This window comes from Cydia splendana, chromosome Z (genome assembly GCF_910591565.1).
Source record: "Cydia splendana chromosome Z, ilCydSple1.2, whole genome shotgun sequence".
Classification (NCBI taxonomy): Eukaryota; Metazoa; Arthropoda; class Insecta; order Lepidoptera; family Tortricidae; genus Cydia; species Cydia splendana.
In genome coordinates this window covers 44,542,796-44,562,153 of record NC_085987.1, presented here as the reverse complement: position 1 = coordinate 44,562,153, position 19,358 = coordinate 44,542,796, and the positions used below count along the sequence as shown (strand labels likewise).

Below are 19,358 nucleotides of genomic sequence, written 5' to 3'. Positions count from 1 at the left end.
ACCAGAGATATTTATAAGACGATTGCGTACTTTTGAGTGGTTGTCAATGTCACCATTTGAACTGTCGTTGTAAACAATGTTGTGGTTAGTATTATTAATATTAAGGAATAACATAACTATTTCATTCAAGTATTGAACAAGTGGAACCACTAAGAAAGCGAAAATCCTGCAATGATTCTTACCGTGCTGTAAGCAGACCTAAAAATGGTTAGATGGCAACAAATTAGCATAATTTCCTGTCGAATACTGATTGTTTACAAGTAAGTTCATTGACCCTGTCACCTGTTAGGGTTAGAACAAAGTAGTTTTTTGCGTGGATGTTTAAAAGGTCATAATTTAGAAACGGTTGCCCATATTAACATAGTTTCTATAGAGAAAATATAGAGCTTAGGCTAAACTATCTCCCATTTCCGGAAAGGATCGTCGTGCCTTTCCACCCTGTATATATATATATATATATATATCTAACTATTCCCTATAAAATGTCAAGTGTCAAGAGGTAACGGAAAGACAATATTAGTAGGAGTTTTGATATGACTAACTACATAATTTATAACTTCACAAGGTTTCCTAAAAGGGGTACTAATATTTTTTATATAATTTCATTTTCTCAAAACATAGGTTATAGGTTCTCGCGGGCTTGGTTTCCGCAACTCGACTTCATATTATTGCGCCTATTTTGCATGATGGGTTGGCGGCACTATTCTTGCCAACCCAACTCTACCAAGAAGCCTAGCAGACCCTTGACGTTGCTGACGACTTCTGGGAGGGATCCGGTGAACCGAGGTGTTGTGCCTGGTACTCAAAACATATTTCTAGATGTTTAAGTAATGACGTTAAGCGGTTTAAGCGTGAAGGTAACAGATAGACAGGAGGAATTACTTTTGCATTGATAAATTTTAAAATATTATGTAGGGATAAACTATTTGTATTTGCTATCACAGGGTCGGTGCCGGCAGCCGCTGGCACTCCTCAGGGCTCATTGGCGCTTTCAAACCGTCCCTGGCCCAGGTCAAGCTGGCGCAGTCCTCTATCAAACTCCTCGAGGAGTTGGAGACGGCTGGACGGAACACGGGGTGGAAGCAGTGCGGGTCCCTGCTGCTGGCGAGGAATAGGGATCGCATGACGGTATATAGGAGGATGAAGAGCCAGTCTGTGTAAGTACGTATACCTACTATAAGCCTGTGTGACGCACAGGGCCTTCGGCCTTCGCAATAAACGGAATCAAATAATCCAGTGCTAAAATATCAGGAACTCTCAAAAACAATTTCTCCAAGCTTGTACATATTTTCCAAGATGGTGGTGGTTTCTCGAGGTCCCCAAATGTCAAATAGTGTGGACATGAAAAAGAGACCTTTAATTAACATACATACCAAATTTCAGGACTGTTCTAGAGATTTCGAGGTTAGTTCTAGTGCTATATTAGTAAGGCCAGTCAAGACGGGACAATTTTTCACTCAATCTGATTAAATTGTCTAATCAAATTAGGTGCCAGGTGTGGACCCAAAAAAGAAATTTGAGGGCGCAGATCGCTGTGCAGAGTCAGTCATACCTACTGGGTGTAGGGTGATATGTGAATACGAGTATTATCAAAGTTTATAAGACATTTCGAAATCATCCACGTGGGTTTGGGCGATCCACTTACGCAAGGAACAGATATGGGTATAACATGACATCTTCTCAGTTACACTTTGGTTACACGTAAGATGCCGCTCCGGAGATTTTGCCCGGAACCGTGTTATTTCCGGCTCAGCTGTTATCCGATTGAATTTTATTCGTTCGCTACAAGTTTGACAAGTTTAACGGCGTATACAAATTTTACAAGCCTCTCGTATAACCTCAGCCAGCCGTAACATAAAGTATAATGTAAACTCGATTGAATTTTAATAGCGTAAATTATTTTTTAACCAACTTTTTTACAATTAAAAATCGTACATCGTATCGTAATCGTAAATTTTTCGTACAGTTCATGGGGCATCCCTTGCGAGCTAGTCTCCTCCGCTCGCTGCCGGGAGCTCTGCCCGCTCCTGAACGTGGAAGACATCTTGGGCGGCCTCTGGATACCTGGCGACGGTGTAGCTGACCCTCATCTAGTTTGCATGGCGCTTATTAGAGAGGCTGTAGCTAAGGGTAAGCGATGACGAAGCCTTAAGCCGGATACTCATTAGCGAGCCGTAACTGTAATCGTACTTTGGAATGCGTACATCGTGCCTCGTACGTCGGGCTACGCCCGACTCTTTTAGTATGAGGGCGCCGAAAGCGCCCAGCTTTGGAACGCGTACATCGTGCCTGGTACTTCGGGCTACGCCCGACTCTTTTAGTATGAGGGTGCCGAAGGCGCCCGGCTTTGGAACGCGTACATCAGGCCTCGTACGTTGGGCTACTCCCGACTCTTTTAGTACGACTCTTTTAGGACGATACGAGCCGTAACTGTAATCGTTGCATGTACTTGTAACCAAGAAACATAGTGTGTACGTGGTTCGCAAATCTGCGAACGGTTACGGCTCGCTAATGAGTATCCGGCTTTAAAGGGGCAACGCCCCTTCTGATCGTGGAAAACATTTTAAACAGTCTCTGCATACATGGAGATGGTGTAGATGATCCTCATCTAATTTGCATCGCGTTGATGAGACTGATGAGAGATATGTGTCTTTAGGGGCATCGCTCCATTCTGAAGTTCATGATATTTTAGGCGGTCTCTGGATATTTAGGCATGGCGTTGATGAGAGAAACCGTGGATAAGGGTAAGTCCTAAATGTATCAGTCAATCAATCCATACTAGAGGAGCTACGCATAAAACGCCGGTTGTCAACGATATGCCAGGACCAAATGCTGTCATACTTCGGACACCTCTCACGACGCTCTCCAGATAGCCTGGAAAGAGTAATAATGACGGGCAAAGTTGAAGGCACGACACCTCAGGGCCCTCCTCCTACTAGATGGTGTGCTCAAATTACGGCACCTATGCAATTAAAACTGCACAAGGCCATGCGCTTAGCGGGGAACAGAACCCTATGGAGGAACCTGGTCTTCAACAGAAGGATATGATGTCACGATCCTCAGTATTGAGGGACCGACTGAAGAAGAAATGTATCCAGTGGGGCATCGCCCCGTTCTGAATGTTGACGGTATTTTGGGGGGTCTCTGTGGCGTCGCTGATCCTCATTTAGTGTGTATGGAGTTGATGCGGCGTTATGTTTCGTATGTGGTTTTATTGAGACAACCATAAAATACCTACACCAATTAAATAAGCTAAATCTCAACGTCAGACGAAAGAATCTTATGTCTATAATATGTACTCTTACCCCCTTATTCACAAAAATTTAGCAATCCGCTGTTAAGTTTTACCCTTTCTACCAAACATAAATGTGTAAATTACAGATAGACTATCCACGGCTGACTTGAACTTGGCATTATTTTATTATATTATTTTGCGAAATAACTAACGAATGCCCTCAGGTGTCGGCGTAATGGAGAACTGCTCCTTAACCGCCGTGCACTCCAAAGACGACCGAGTGGCGGGCGTGGAAACCAGCCACGGGTCCATACAGTGCCAACACTTTGTCAACTGCGCGGGCTTCTGGGCGAGGCAGGTGAGTGATGCCCACGAGGCAGGTGAATAGGCCGCGAGTGCGTTTGCTTCTCCCGAGGCACGTACGAGTATACACAGACCGAGCTGCTCGCGGGGCGATTTCCTCGCGAGGCAGCTCGTTCTGTGTAGACCCGCCAGAAAAAGCCATTGGTCCATACAGTGCGAACACTTCATCAACTGCGCGGGCTTCTGGCCGAGGCAGATAAGTGATGCCCACGAGGCAGGTATAATTGAAATTATCCGAGGCGATATTTCGGCTCAAACCTTCCGTTAAACGAAAGGCATTGCTTCTTTTATGCAGTGCGGCTAGCTAGAGTAGCTAACGAATCTCTTATGAGTGAAAAGAACTAGCCCGTTTAAAAATCAATTTTACAGTAACTAAACTACTTATGGCGTTATTCATAAACGCGTTACTGGCCTGAATTAGCTATGAATCGTTTGTCTTTATCTGTCATTTTGACTGATGTATTTGTAAGAAAAGGATAAAACATAATTTAACTAAATTAGGCCCGAAAAATTTATGAATAAGGGGGTTAGTACTTATACTTGTATAGTTCAAATTGGTATTTGACAGGCAATTTTATTAATTGTGGGTTGTGTTTTGCACTGTTAACATTGCGACATACTTATGTTTTGCTACAATGTATAACAACTTATATTTATTATTAATTAAAAGGTGGGACAGCTCGCGAAGCCCCAAGTGAAAGTGCCTCTACTGCCTTGCGAGCATTACTATCTGCACACGAAACCGATTGACGGACTCGACCCCATGACACCAGGTAAAACTAAATATCTTTTATGTGATTTGTTGAAAAAGTAATTTTTTATACGATTTCTTTTATCTCAGACTGTATTTTTTCTTAATCCTTTGACCGCCACCGACTTAGAGGATATAACGAACGGAGACGCCATGTCTATAATTTTCGGTACAAAATAGTCTGTCCATTTTTGCGGCGGAGGGGCACATCAAATGTATAAGTAACGTAAACATAGCCATTAGCCATGTCAGACAAATGTGATTGACATGTCGTTGACCATTGGCCGCCTATTTTCGACAGACGGGAACGCCTGTTAATGACCACTCCGTTGGTTATATTCTCTAAGGCCACAGTCGTCAACTGACGCGCGCGGCTCCAGGCCAATATCAACCTTCATGCATTCCGACTAGGTTCAGTTTGGCGCGCCGCGCACGATAGGTGGGTGACGTACGCGTTTGCTAATAAGTGTCATTTTGTATGGGATTTAGAGTTTCCTCCAGAGACAACGTCCCGCTTGGCGCGCTGTTCAAAATCCAATACAAAAATAGACATAACGCAAACGCGAACGCCCATCACGCTATCGAATGAAATTTACACTAGGGGTTCTATGTGGCTACCATTAGTTTGGCACTCACATGAACGCTATCGAGAACGTAACTCACTTTCTATGCATCTCGCTTGTACTCGCATATTAGTGCGAGCGAGAGGTGTAGAAAGTAAATTTACTGATGTTGATGACTAATTTAATGTCTTGTAGTTGAGATGAAAGTATTTCATTCCCGCAGTGGTACGAGACCCGGACGGGTACATATATATGCGGGAGAGGGACGGCTGCATTCTAGCGGGCGGGTTTGAACCTGTCGCCAAGCCTGTCAACGAGGAGGAAAGTAAGTTCTTAAAAAAACTTTATAAATAAATCGTCAGGGGACAACCAGAGGGCCAATTTTTTAATTTAGAGCGCTCTATTTCATGTGGCTCCCTTTAATACTCTCTCCACTACTAGGCATTTAAATTCTAGTAATATAATTGAATACGAATGGCCAATACCACAAGATTCCCAATTTCTACCGCTCTTATTTCAAAAATAGCATTTCGCCGTTTTCCACAGATTTTCGAGTGACGTAATCGAGCGGTCGAAATTAAAAAATCGGTCCCCGGAACTAAGGAATTGCTGCCACAAATTCAGAGCCACATTGAACCGTACTAGTAACAAAACAAGGTTGATTTTAGTTTAAACATTTTTATGCAGTTAAGTAGTGAGCTTTGCAATATTATGATTACTGACATCATATTAATAGATGCGTGTGCGATGTGTTAAGTTAGTTGTGTGTTACCGTATGCTATAGACTTATATGTGTACGAATTAAGTACAATAATTACAATACAATACAATTTATACAGATAATTTTCGTAACACAAATGAATCAATTAAGTTAAGACTAATCACAGCTTCTTAACTGCGCTTAATTACGTACAATTTTATTTGCAATTCAGTCATATATATATATTTTTAGACCACTATATACTCTGCTAACAAATATTTTGTATTTTTTTGTATATTAAACATTGTTTTTAGTTCTTACTTTCCAGGCTTGCATATCAAAATAATTAACCTAACGAACTTATTTACCCCAGTTGTCCTACATTCTGTCCTACAAAATCTGTCTATTCCAACACCGGTCTTGAAATAACCCAGACCTCATTGAAATCTGTGTCGACATCTAGACCTTAAACGGGATACGAAAATTTGAAATGACTACAAAGTTATCTAACACCGTCGGTGATGTGACACACTTAGACTTGTCTAGTACTGACTGTATGGACGCCGGTTTATAGTTGGCCGCTGGCGACGGCGTATGTATGTTGGTAAACTAGAATAAAATAGGTCAGGTTAGTTTACAGATGTCTTCGATGTTTTTAATAGTTCAGTGCATTTTGTAGAGCCGACTAGGGCAGTCGGAAGCGCAGGTGATGTCACAGAAATATAAATACATATAAGGTGAAGCGCTGGTGGCCTGGCGGTTAGAGCGTTCGACTTTCAATCCGGAGGTTGCGGGTTCAGACCCCGGCTCGTACCAATGAGTTTTTCGGAACTTATGTACGAAATATCATTTGATATTTGTTAGTCGCTTTTCGGTGAAGGAAAACATCGTGAGGAAACCGGACTAATCTCAATAAGGCCTAGTTTCCCCTCCGGGTTGGAGGGTCAGATGGCAGTCGCTTTCGTAAAAACTAGTGCCTACGTTAAATCATGGGATTAGTTGTCAAGCGGACCCCAGGCTCCCATGAGCCGTGGCAAAATGCCGGGACAGCGCGAGGAAGAAGAAGGAGAAGTGGTTTGACAACTAAAAGCCTGTCTCTAATTCCTGATCCATTTGATCAGAAAACATGATTGCAATGTCAGTGACTTGACAATTGTTGTTGGTATATTAACAATATAAAATGCCGGTTTCTGCCTTTATTACCTGTATAAATCGCAGTACAACCCATGTACAACCATAAATTCTAGTAATAGGTTATTTGACTACTAGTCAAATCAGTTTCTTTTTTCGAACTGTCAAAACCATTCTGCTAGTATGGAATTTATATGAAACACTAGCATGTGACGTCACAATCAAATCACCTACACTTTATAATTTTATACGGGTTTTAAAATAGAAATTGTGTCTAAAAATAACTGCTGTCTACGTTTCTCTATTAATCTTCTGGTGCTTTATTTCTTGCATTGTGTAAAATAATTTATTTTAAATACAGCCAAATACCCTATTATTGGTTTACTAATCAAATTTTAGATTTAATTTTAGCATATAAACCACATAAAATAATTAAATACGTTTCTTATGTTCTGTTAAAGTGGTATCCATTCATTTTTTATATTTCTTAAATATTTGATATTTATGTATATTTTCCTCGCAATTGAAGTAAAGTAGAGATTATATCATTCGGGCATAAATGTTTATTTTATCCTCGACCATATACATATAAAGCACTAAAAGGTCGCATGTTCTAGTCTTGCCGGAAGCGGTGATATTTTTCCTTTATTCCTTTAATATATACATTAGTGATATGGCTGGCAGACGTATCTGCTTAATAAAATTAGTATACATAGAGAAGTTTGTCCAAAAAGAGTAATCGGTTTTTTAGTTGACACGGTGGCCCGAAGATGCGTCCAAGAAGACTGGGACCACTTCCACGTGTTGCTGCAACAGTTGCTGCGTCGCGCGCCGAGCCTCGCCCAAGCGCAGCTGCACAAACTGTGCAACGGGCTGGAAGCCTTCTCGCCGGACTGCAAGTGGATCGTGGGCGAGGCGCCTGAGGTATGTTGTTGTAGCTGTTGCTGTAACATGCCCCGAACACAAGCGGTGCAACGAGCTGGAAGCCTTCTCGCCGGACTGCAAGTGGATCGTTGGCGAGGCGCCTGAGGTATGTTGTTGTAGCTGTTGCTGTAACATGCCCCGAACACAAGCGGTGCAACGAGCTGGAAGCCTTCTCACCCGACTGCAAGTGGATCGTTGGCGAGGCGCCCGAGGTGAGCATTAGATAGATAGATGGGCGATTTTTGACCGTAACGTAGACCTTCACGTTTTCTCGTATCTCGTGAAATTTTTTGACCAGATTATATGATTAAATAGATTTTTTGGTCGATCCGGTTTTCGGAAATATTCAAAAATTGCGGAGTCGTGATCGTGATACCTCGCGCCTAAACAAATAGTAGTATCGATATCATAAGAGTTTTGTTCTTTTGGAGACATGTTTACAGAGTAAATGGCAAATAATGCAGAAAAATTGTATTGCTGGTTTAGGCGATAATAAGATATTGACTCGAGAATAAGTAGCCAAATTTCGTCAGGTTAGCTAAGAACTATCATGGCGCATTTTGCAAACATTCGCCTTTTACAAGCTTTAAGGTGGTTCTACTTGCTCGAATTTCATACAAACTTTCTTGTTAACTCACTACTATTCTGTAGGGTGTCTTCACTTGAATACGTAATGTTTGGGTAGTATATATGTATATTTCTTATTGCGCCAAAGTAACAAAATACTAGAAATTGATTAATATTATCGCATTAATATGATCGCAGTTAGCGATCGACCGCGCGAGCGACCGGTTATGTTTCTTATTGTTAACTCACTTAACTGCGTATTTAAACTGCTCCATTCAACTTTGAACCATATTATCTGCCCGTTACGGTCGTCCGGTAATTTGTCGTTGAGATGTCTCTCTGTAATAAGTGCGGTGAAGTTTTTAATGGTGATGGTGATGTGCCGTGTTCACAATGTGGAGGATCCTATCACTTTCGGTGCTCTGGAGTACAGGAGAACACTTATAAAAGAATGACCGCGGATAAAAAAGCAAGTTGGCGGTGTATCTCGTGCCGTCAGCCGGACAGTAATGACCCTTTAACTGAATTGGTTAAGGAGGTTAAGGGCTTCAAGACACAATTGCAAAAAATGCAAAACGGACTAGACCAGGCGAATCAAGGTATTACCAGCATTGAGGGAAAGCTCAGTTCGATGGAAACCCGGCTGGAGGATTTCAACGTGCGGCTTACTCTCACGAAAAGTAAACTTGACCATCTTCCGTCCATCGAAGTGAAATTAAAGCAGCTGGAGACTGACTTCGCATCACTAAGAGCCAATGAGCGTGACAGGGACCAGTATTGCCGACTCAATAACATTGAAATCAGTGGCGTTCCCTTTAAAAATGGCGAGAATTTGATGTCCATTCTAAGTAGTATTTCAGTCACAGTCGGTTTTGAGTTGCGAGAAACGGATGTGGACTCAATTCATCGTGTGCGCCGTTTTACGTCATCTGTGGGCGGCGGGGACCGCGCGGACCCCAGACCCCCTGCTATCATCGTTCGTTTCTGCCAGCGCCGCCGCAAGGACGAGCTGCTGGCGGCTGCGCGCGCGCGCCGTAACCTCACCAGCGCCGACGCCGGCCTATCGGGCCCAGCAGTCGCTATTTATGTGAATGAACACCTCACCGTGGTCAATAAGATGCTTCTTAGGCGAGCTCGTGACAGAAAAAACGAACTGAATTTCAACTACCTATGGGTTAGACAGTGTAAAATACATTTGCGCAAAAGTGATAGCTCAAAAGTATTCGTTATCAGCAATGACGACGATTTAAAGAAACTTAAATGACTATCTTCAAAGATTTTCGTTGGTTTTTCTGAGTATGTTGATATAGTGGATATTATATTATTGTTATCTTTTGTAAACTTGTGGTATCGGATACCCATAATAATCCAAGCCTGCTACTTTTGTTTCATAATGCGTAAAACTCAGTTAACTGATTTACGATCTCGATGTTTAATAAATTATAGAATGATTAGGCCATGCCGCTCGTCTGAGATAAGGATATGCCATGTACAAGTTCCAATATTTATAAACTTATATTTCCTATATAACTGTTTTTTATTCTTCAGTCATAAGTAGTAATAACATCTCAATTTATTATCAGAACGTAAGGGGGTTGCGGACTAAATCACATGCTTTCTTATCTTGTGTTATTAATTCTAATTATGATCTAATTTGTCTATCCGAAACTTGGTTAAATCCTGACTTCTTCAGTAGTGAATACTTTGATAGCAGGTATGAAGTATACAGGCGTGATCGTGAGGGGCGCTCTACACAGCGAGGGGGCGGCGTGCTGGTGGCGGCGAGGCGCGGGCTCAGCGTGTCGCGCCGGGACGAGTGGTGCGCGGCGCAGCGGCACGAGGTCCACGAGGAGATATGGCTCACCGTGGAGCCGCGGGCCTGCGCCGGCGCTACGCTCCACCCTTCCCGCGCCGCGCCGCCCGGCCGCCGCCGACCGGCTGGGCCGCTATTACATATAGCGTGTGTTTATTTTCCTCACAATGATAACCATATCAATTCATTACGCTGTTTTTTCGATAATGCCGCTAGGATAATGCTCGCAAATCCTGATGACATTTTTGTTTTTGTAGGAGACTATAATGTATCTCATGCCTGTTGGTCCCTATGCCCAGACTCAAATAGTCTTACTATGGAGTCCAGTGTTGACGCAACTGCAATCGTTCTTTCCGATTTTATCGCTTTGACTGGATTATGTCAATTTAATTCGTGTTATAATATAAATGAGCGAGTGCTTGATCTCGTTATGGCTAACGTAAGTTGTGAGGTTAGTGCTAGTTCATCCCCGCTTACGCTGGAGGATCCACAGCATAAGGCGTTGCATATATCTCTGGCTCCCAATTTGTTAAATTATTTACCTCAATTGAAACCTAACCATACAACTAAGCCGGTTTTCCGCCGTGGCGACTATAATTTAGTGTCCGACCGAAGGTTCGGTTTCGGTTTCGGTTTCGGCCAGATTCGGCCAAAAAATCATGTTTCGGCTGTAGTTTTGGTTTCGGCCAAAAAACGGCCGAACCTTTCGGCCGGGCCGAAACTTACGAAATGGTACTTCGTACTATGTGACAAAGACCAAAAGTTGGGGAATAAGTAGGACAACAATATTAATATGTAATACCTACATATACTGATTCATGTATAGGTATAGACATTAATTGGTTAATTATTATTATTAATTGTATAAAACACAATTCCACTAATGAGGGCGCCACTAGACGGTCGACGCAGTCTTAAGAGGCTGTTAATACCTATAACGCGCACACTGTCTAATTGTATCGGAGTAAATGAGATAGCACTGTCGCATGTTACTGGGCCTGGGCAAAGGAATAATAAGAAAACTCATCATCTTCCTCGCGTAATCCCGGAATTTTTGCCACGGCCACGGCTCATGGGAGCCTGGGGTCAAATTGACAACTAATCCCAAGAATTGGCGTAGGCACTAGTTTTTACGAAAGCGACTGCCATCAGACTGACCTTCGAACCCAGAGAGTAAACTAGGCTTTATCGGGACTAGTCCGGCTTCCTCACGATGTTTTTCCTTCACCGAAAAGAAAATAGTAAATATCAAATGATATTTCGTATATAACTTTCGAAAAACTTATTGGTACGAGCCGGGGTTTGTACCTGCGACCTTCGGATTAAAAGTCGCACGCTCTTACCGCTAGGCCACCAGCGCTCAAGGAAATATGTATCTCGCTTTTTAATACAATGGACATTGGTTGGAGTCTGTGCTCAACTATATACTTATCCTAAAGCCTGAAGCACGGCTTTGACTTCGCATGAAAGTTCGCCTCACTGAGGCACTTCGGACGTTTAGGCCCAGGTGAAGATCGGTAGCCGGCCTTGCGATATTGTCAACAAAAAATTCGCGCTCGCTGCGCTCGCGTTTTTGTTTGACCCTGTATCTACATGTTGGCTTGACTGGTGAATGAATAGAGTTAGACCAAGAAAATTCTGCAATTATTTTGATAGCATACGCAGTGCAACTAGTGCAAATGTTATTTATACGTCATAATTTCATAAAAGTTTTGACGTTTAAAATAAAATAATCGTTGCAGAATTATCTTGGTCTAACTCTAGTAATTTTCTTAAAAAACTGCTTAAGTAACATCAATTTCAAGGACATTGGGTGTTGACAGCCCCATAATATGTGTGTAAAAACGGTTTTATGACATTTTTTCAACGATTTTAACAAGTCTACAAAAGGTTCGGTTTCGGTTTCGGCCGAAACTAGAGCCAAAGCCGAACATTCGGTTTCGGTTTCGGTTTCGGCAATAAAACATGTTTCGGTCGGACACTACTATAATTCTATCCGTAAGGAACTGTCCGAAACCGATTGGTCATGCTTACTAAATATGGATGTTGAGAGATCTGTCTCTTATTTTTATTCGGTTTTAAATAGACTTATATTAAATTATATTCCTCATAAATGTGTTAATTCGAAAAATGGGTACCCGCCATGGTTTTCCAGATCACTAATAAAGATTCGTAAACAAAAAGTATCGGTACATAAGCGATGGAAAAAGTATAGAAATCCCCTTGATAAAGCGGAGTTCGCGCTCTTAAGATCCAGGGAGCATAAGATGGCTACTGAGTGTTATAAAAAATATAAATCGCTAACCGAGGACAAAATTCACAGTAATCCATCATATTTTTGGTCTTTTATGAAATCTAAATTTCCAAGTAATCTTGTACCCGATCAAATGTCTTACCTGCATGATACATCCAAGGATGGTCTCACTATAAGTAATTACTTCAATGACTTTTTCAACTCAGTTTTTGTTCCTGATCATTCCGTTTCTCCCGACTGCCTACCTGTACCTGAAGACTCACTCATAGATCTTAGTAGTATAGATGTCACAGAGGACTGTGTTTATGGGTTTTTGAAGAGAGTAAATGCTGGGAAGGGTAGTGGTACCGACATGATCCATCCTTATTTCATTATTATGTGTGCCCAAGAGTTAGCAGCACCTCTAACTCAGATTTATAAAAAATCATTGTCAGGTGGTCATTTCCCAATGGTATGGAAAAAAGCTCTGATTACGTCTATTTACAAAAGCGGGGATGCTCACCTAGTGACAAACTATAGGCCAATTAGTAAATTAAATATTTTCGCAAAAATCTTGGAAAAAATAGTTTATAACAAAATTGCAGCTGCTTTTTGCCAACATATCGCGCCCAGTCAACATGGTTTTTGCCAAGGTAGAAGTGTTGAAACGAATTTACTTACCTTTTCTGATTTTATTATTAACAAGTTAGCCTCTGGTAGCCAGGTGGATGCCGTGTATACCGATTTTTCGAAGTGTTTTGATAAAATTAATCATAATAATTTGATCATGAAACTACTCGACCACGGTATACACGGTGACCTCCTGAGGTGGATTAAATCTTATCTGTCTAATCGTAGCCAAGCTGTGGCCTTAAAAGGTTATACATCTCGTTTTCTCCCCATCCCCTCTGGAGTACCTCAGGGGTCGCACCTTGGTCCTTTATTATTTATCTTATATACTAGTGGCTCTGTGAGCTGTAGACCTCGCGAGCAGAGTTTAAAACTGAATAAATGTATGGTTCCGTTGTTTTGAAGAATTTAGAGAATCTAATTTGACCATAAAAACTTAACTATCAATTGCTTACAAATTCGGGAATTGGTTTAGATATGTGACCTGTAGAGTAGAACATATATGGACATACGAAACGATTTTTGGCTAACAGGCCAATTCAAACTTACACTGATATCAGAAAGACATCTAACTGATGTCATTTAGTTATCGTGCACTTCACTCGTTCTTGTCCGTACATGTATTGGCGCAAGCGAGACGCACGATGACTACTAAATAACATGATAAAAATATCATCCCGATGTCAGTGTACGGTCGATGCCCCTTAAGTATACACGTCGCCATACTAATTGTATAGAAAAGTGGATAGAGTTAGACCAAGAAAAGTCTGCAGAGATTTTGACAGCACACGCAGTGCCAATGTTATTTGTGCCAGTGTCAAAATCTCTGCAGACTTTTCTTGGTCTAACTCTACTTATGTTAGGAAACCAACATTACCTTTGAATTAACCTGTAAACTGCAACTAAGAAGCTTCGTGCGCGAGTGTGGCCCATAATTTCCGAAAATCATTTTTTCTTCGAGGCAATTACTCCGTTCTCATATTTTGCGTTGCCCATAATTTCCCGAAATCATTCATTCTCGGTAGCAATTACTCCGTTCCCATATTTTCCCAATGGTTTTCTTCCGCAATCGCCTATTTTTAATATTTTTAAATTAATCTTTTCCGTATAGTTTTCGTTCTTTTAAATATCTAGGATAATATTTTCTTGTTACTGTATGTTAATAGTGTAGTAATTATATTTGTTACTTGTAGGTATTTCACATACAACAAATATCAAAAACACTACAATTAAAGCATAATCTAAAAAACTACAAGTAAAAAACCAAACGCTGTCAGCCAATAACTCTAACCTACCTCTGGGAGCAGATTCGTTTTTAGGGTCATCAAAAAAAAATAACCCTAACCTACCTATCTCTGGGAGCAGTTTCGTTTTTAGGGTCATCAAAAAAAATAACCCTAACCTACCTATCTCTGGGAGCAGTTACGTTTTTAGGGTCATCAAAAAAAATAACCCTAACCTACCTATTTGAAAAAAACCTGGTTATTTTTACCACTAGCATTAAAAAAAAGAGAAAATATGGAGATAGAGAATATTTAGTTAGTGAAAAAAAAAACCTACTGGTTATTTTAACTACTAGGATTAAAAATAAAAGGGAATAAATTGAGAAAAGGAAAATTTAGTTTATGAAAACATGTACACGAAAAATTAAATAAAGCGAAGAAATTCCACTGGGAAAAAATGAGAACGGAGTAATATTGCCTCGAAGAAAAAATGATTTCCGGAAATTATGGGCCATTTTAGCGAGGCGATCCAAATTAAAAGGCTCAAAGTCTAACTAACATTATTGTTAGTTAGACTTTGAGCCCGGGAAAGCGCAACGTACGAGCAACCTACAGCTAGTTCCCTGAGCCCAAGGTCGACCACTACCCTAGGCAATGTTAACCCCTGCGATTTATGGATGGTGACCGCCCATGCTATAAACGTAAGTGGAAATTGACTCCTGGAACAGCCATGCCCTTGAACTAAAACCGCTAAAAAAATGTTCAAACAAAAACTCAAACGAATACGCTTACCTCGCGCTTCGCGCTCGCTTGATCAATCAGCAATACGATGTTTAAGTGCAAAAAAAAATAAAAAAAAATTGCATTTACTGGGGATCGAACCGGGTAGGTACCTACCCCATATCCTTGCTTGTAAGCGTCTTTCCAACTGCGCTATGATAGCATTTAGATGAGCTGACGAAATTTGGTTACTTATTCTCGAGTAAGAATTTAAATATCTAATCTAAAGAGAATAAAGTGTATAGGGAACGTGCATGAACTATAGGGGGAAGCACAGGAGCCGTCAGATCTTTGGCGCGAAGCGTAGATGAGTAGTTTATGATTCCGATGTAGCCCGCGAGATGGCAGAACCTACTATGCACAAGGAAACGTACTTACGAGAACGGTAGATGGTAGCACTTGCTTTGGCAATGTACATGTGCACATATGTTTCCGATTCAGGCCACAAGATGGCAGGCCCTCCAACGCGCACGGTCCCTATAGTGGGCGCGCGTGAACTATAGGGGGTAGCATAGGAGCCGTCAGATTTTTGGCGTGAGGCGTAAATGTGACGTTCATGCTTCCGATGTAGCCCACAAGATGACAGAACCTACTATGCATAAGGAAACGTACTACAAGAACGGTAGATGGTAGAACTTGTTTTGGCAATGTACATGTTTCCGATTCAGGCCACAAGATGGCAGACCCTCCAACGCACATGGTCCCTATATGTCAAAGACATATGTAACTTCGTATAAGACGAATAAAGTCTAAGGAAAAAACGTGCCTCGGAATTCAAGCAAAAGTCATTCTCGAATAGATGGCGCACACACCTTTAGCCTATCCTCGGCTAGATGGCGTGACGACACCGTTTCATAATTAACAATTTTAACACATAGATATCAGTGAATGAACATGGATCAAAATGATATAAAAATAATAAAATCATTTATCCATATATATACATTTTTTGATAACTTTATACGATTTCATTTTGAGTTTTAGTAGTGTGTCGATAGATGGCAGTAAATTTACAGTGACTACACAATTTACAATGACAGGACCCCTCTATACTATCTATTCTTTTTGCTTTATACGTTTTCATTTTGAGTTTTAGTCGTGTGTCGATAGATGGCAGTAAATTGACAGTGACTACAAAATTTACAATGACAGGACCCCTCTATACTATCTATTCTTTTTGCTATATGTAGTAGAGGGTTATTGTCATACTAAATTTTGTAGTCACAGTAAATTTACTGCCATCTTTCGATACAGGATTAAAATGAAAATGAAAAAAATATCAATAAATGTATATATGTATGGATAAATGATGTTTTTTATTTTTACTGATATGAGTAAAAATTGTTAAATATAAAATGGTGTCGCCATCTAGACGAGCATAGGCCAAAGGTATGGCGCCGTATATTCAAGAATCAAATTTTCTTTAAAGCGCAAAAAGCCATCATCTCTTGCAAAAAATAAACGAATGCGCTTAGCCCGCGCTTGATAAATAAAAAATACGATTTTTTTCATTTTTTCAAAATAAAAATATAAAATAAAAAACAACAATTGATACGAAATTTAAGTATAAAAAAATACAAAAAGTTATGTAGCAGCATACAATTACTGGGGATGGAACCAGGGACCTCCCTATGCAAACAAAAAAGCGAACGTTTGCAAAATGCGCCATGATAGTTCTTACTAAAGCTGACGAAATTTAGCTACTCATTCTCAAGTAAAAACTAAATATCTAAATACCGCAGAAACCAGCGATACAAATTTTCTGAATTTTTGGCCATTTAATCTATAAGCATATATCAAAAAGAAAAAACTCTTATGATATCGATACGACTATTTGTTTAGGCGACAGGTATCACGACTCCGCCATTTTTAAAAATTTCCAAAAACCGGATTGACAAAAAAATTTTATTTAGTCATAGAATCTGGTCACAAAATTTCATGAGAATCGGTTAAGAATTGCGACCTGTAGAGGAGAACATCCGGAAATACAAAACTAAATATCTAAATACCGCCTAAACCAGCTATATTTTTTTTCTGCATTTTTTGCTATTAACTCTGTAAAGATGTCTCAAAAAGAAAAAACTCTTATGATATCGATACGACTATTTGTTTAGGCGCCAGGTATCACGACTCCGCCATTTTTAAAAATTTCCAAAAACCGGATTGACAAAAAAAAATTATTTAGTCATAAAATTCGGTCACAAAATTTCACGAGAATCGGTTAAGAATTGCGACCTGTAGAGGAGAACATCCGGACATACGAAAGCAAAATGCCCGAGTCAAAACGTAGACCTTCGCTTCGCTTCGGTCAATCAATGATATGGCGGCCTGTTTTCGTAGCTCTGAACACCTTATATACGCCGATGACACAAAGATTTATAAAGCTGTGTCTTCGGAAGCGGACTGCCTATTGTTGCAAAAAGATCTAGATAATTTTGTCCAATATTGCTCTAATAATCATTTGTTTTTAAACACAGAAAAATGTTTTGTTATAAGTTTTAATCGAAAACACAATCCGATAGTATATAATTATAATTTATCTGGTAATAACATAGCACGAGTCTCTTCCACTAAAGACTTAGGTGTCACTATGGACTCGCAACTAAACTTTAACGAGCATATTGATAACTTATGTAAACGTGCATATAAAAGGTTAGGAATGATTCTTCGTGTCGGACAACCGTTCACGCGGCCAAATACTTATAAATTATTATTTTATTCTTTTGTTAGGAGTATCCTCGAATTCGGGACTGTAATTTGGACACCTCAGTATCAAGTCCATATTGACCGTTTGGAGAGAATTCAAAACATTTTCTTAAAATCGTTAAGTTATAGAACAGGCACTTATTTTGTAAATTCTACCTTGGCCGCAAAACATTTTCGTGTACCTTCCCTTTTTAACCGTAGGATATACTTGGACGTTATGTTTTTGTTTAAAATTCTTAAAAATATTATTAATTGTCCTAATCTCCTAAGATTAGTTACTTTCAGTTGTCCGCATCACCCCTTACGCCCTCGATCGCTGTTTCATATTAGTTTTTCTCAAGAACTATTCCAGGCATACCTTTTTCAGACGGGTTCCTAGTTACTATAATAAACATCTCTCCGAAATAGATTGCTTTCAAAATTCGATATCTAGTCTAAAAACCATAGTTAAACGTAAGTTGTTTTAGTACCTAAGTACTGATAGCAGTTTTTTCTATCTGGTATTAATATGCAGTAGTTATAATTGTACTTACACAGTTAACATAATTTATAATTTATGAACCTCCAGGTCTTTTTTATTGTATCTTTTGTTGCAGTACATCGTGTATTGTATTTTTGATATGTTTATATGACTGTTTGGTTTTCTCAATAAATAAAAAAAAAAATATTATTAAGAAAAAGGCCTTTGAATTTTAGTAAAATTTTGCCCCATTGCTTGTTTGTGTGAGTGATGCTTATAGTATAGGTGTAATTCTAACATGGCGACTTCTTTGACAAGCAATCATTTTTAATTTATCAAAGGTGTAACAGATGGCATTTTAAAACCGGAACACAGGTTACCTGTGTATTTTGTTTTATCTTCACTGAATAGAGGGAGATACATTTAATGCACAAAGCATGTTATGAGTATACTCATTTAAGAGTTTCCTTTTTCTGATATAATTTCATTCCTTTATATAACTATACATTTAATAGAATTAAAGGTCAGTCCAAACAATCATTCGCGTAACGGTCGTCCACCGAAAAGCCTTGTGAATTCTGTTTTCGTCTCGGCAGAAATATAAATAAATGTTCTCTGGAAGCCTATATTTATTCTTACAATGATTTTTAAACTAAAGTAGCTATATTTTTCTCGAAAATATATATTGGGAGCAAAATTTCATCTTCATGGTCGCACTCCACCCTCTTCAGTGGTCGCACCGTCAACTACCCACAACTGACTTTGTGTGGAGACATCCAGGTTGTTAGGCTCGTAAGGTTCTTGGGTTTCCAACTTGATAAAACGCTTTCATGGAAGCCTCACGTCAAGCTAGTATGCAACAAGTTGGCTACCTCTATATATGTACTGCGTGAGCTTAGCAGACTGGTGTCGCCAAAAACACTCCTGCAGGTGTATTATGCCTATATACATTCCATCATATCCTACGGCGTTATCCTTTGGGGTAACTCATCGGATAGTAAAAGAGTGCTAATTTTACAAAAAAAAGCTCTTCGTATCGTAGCGGGTGTTCCCAGAAATACGTCTTGCCGAGATTTGTTTAAATCAATAATAATATTAACTGTATGCTCGATGTATATACACGATACAGTGATGAATGTGAAGCGAAACTTGAAAACATTCAAACGAGTCGATGAAGTCCACAATTATAACACACGAAACGCTCATCGCCTCACGAATATTCGTAAAAGGCTGGCCCTATGTACAAAAGATCCAAGGGTGATGGGACCATCCCTATATG

The 19,358-nt window shown here is 40.0% G+C and overlaps 1 protein-coding gene across 1 annotated transcript in view; it reads left to right on the top strand.

Annotated features, from left to right (window-relative positions):
• Nucleotides 1–19,358, top strand: part of LOC134804149 (pyruvate dehydrogenase phosphatase regulatory subunit, mitochondrial) — a 42,909-nt gene that overhangs the window by 2,397 nt on the left and 21,154 nt on the right. The window contains exons 2-7 of the mRNA XM_063777094.1: nt 945–1,157; nt 1,967–2,130; nt 3,460–3,593; nt 4,269–4,371; nt 5,136–5,237; nt 7,495–7,667. Coding sequence (XP_063633164.1) covers nt 945–1,157; nt 1,967–2,130; nt 3,460–3,593; nt 4,269–4,371; nt 5,136–5,237; nt 7,495–7,667 — 889 coding nt within the window. The remainder of the gene's footprint in view (nt 1–944; nt 1,158–1,966; nt 2,131–3,459; nt 3,594–4,268; nt 4,372–5,135; nt 5,238–7,494; nt 7,668–19,358) is intronic.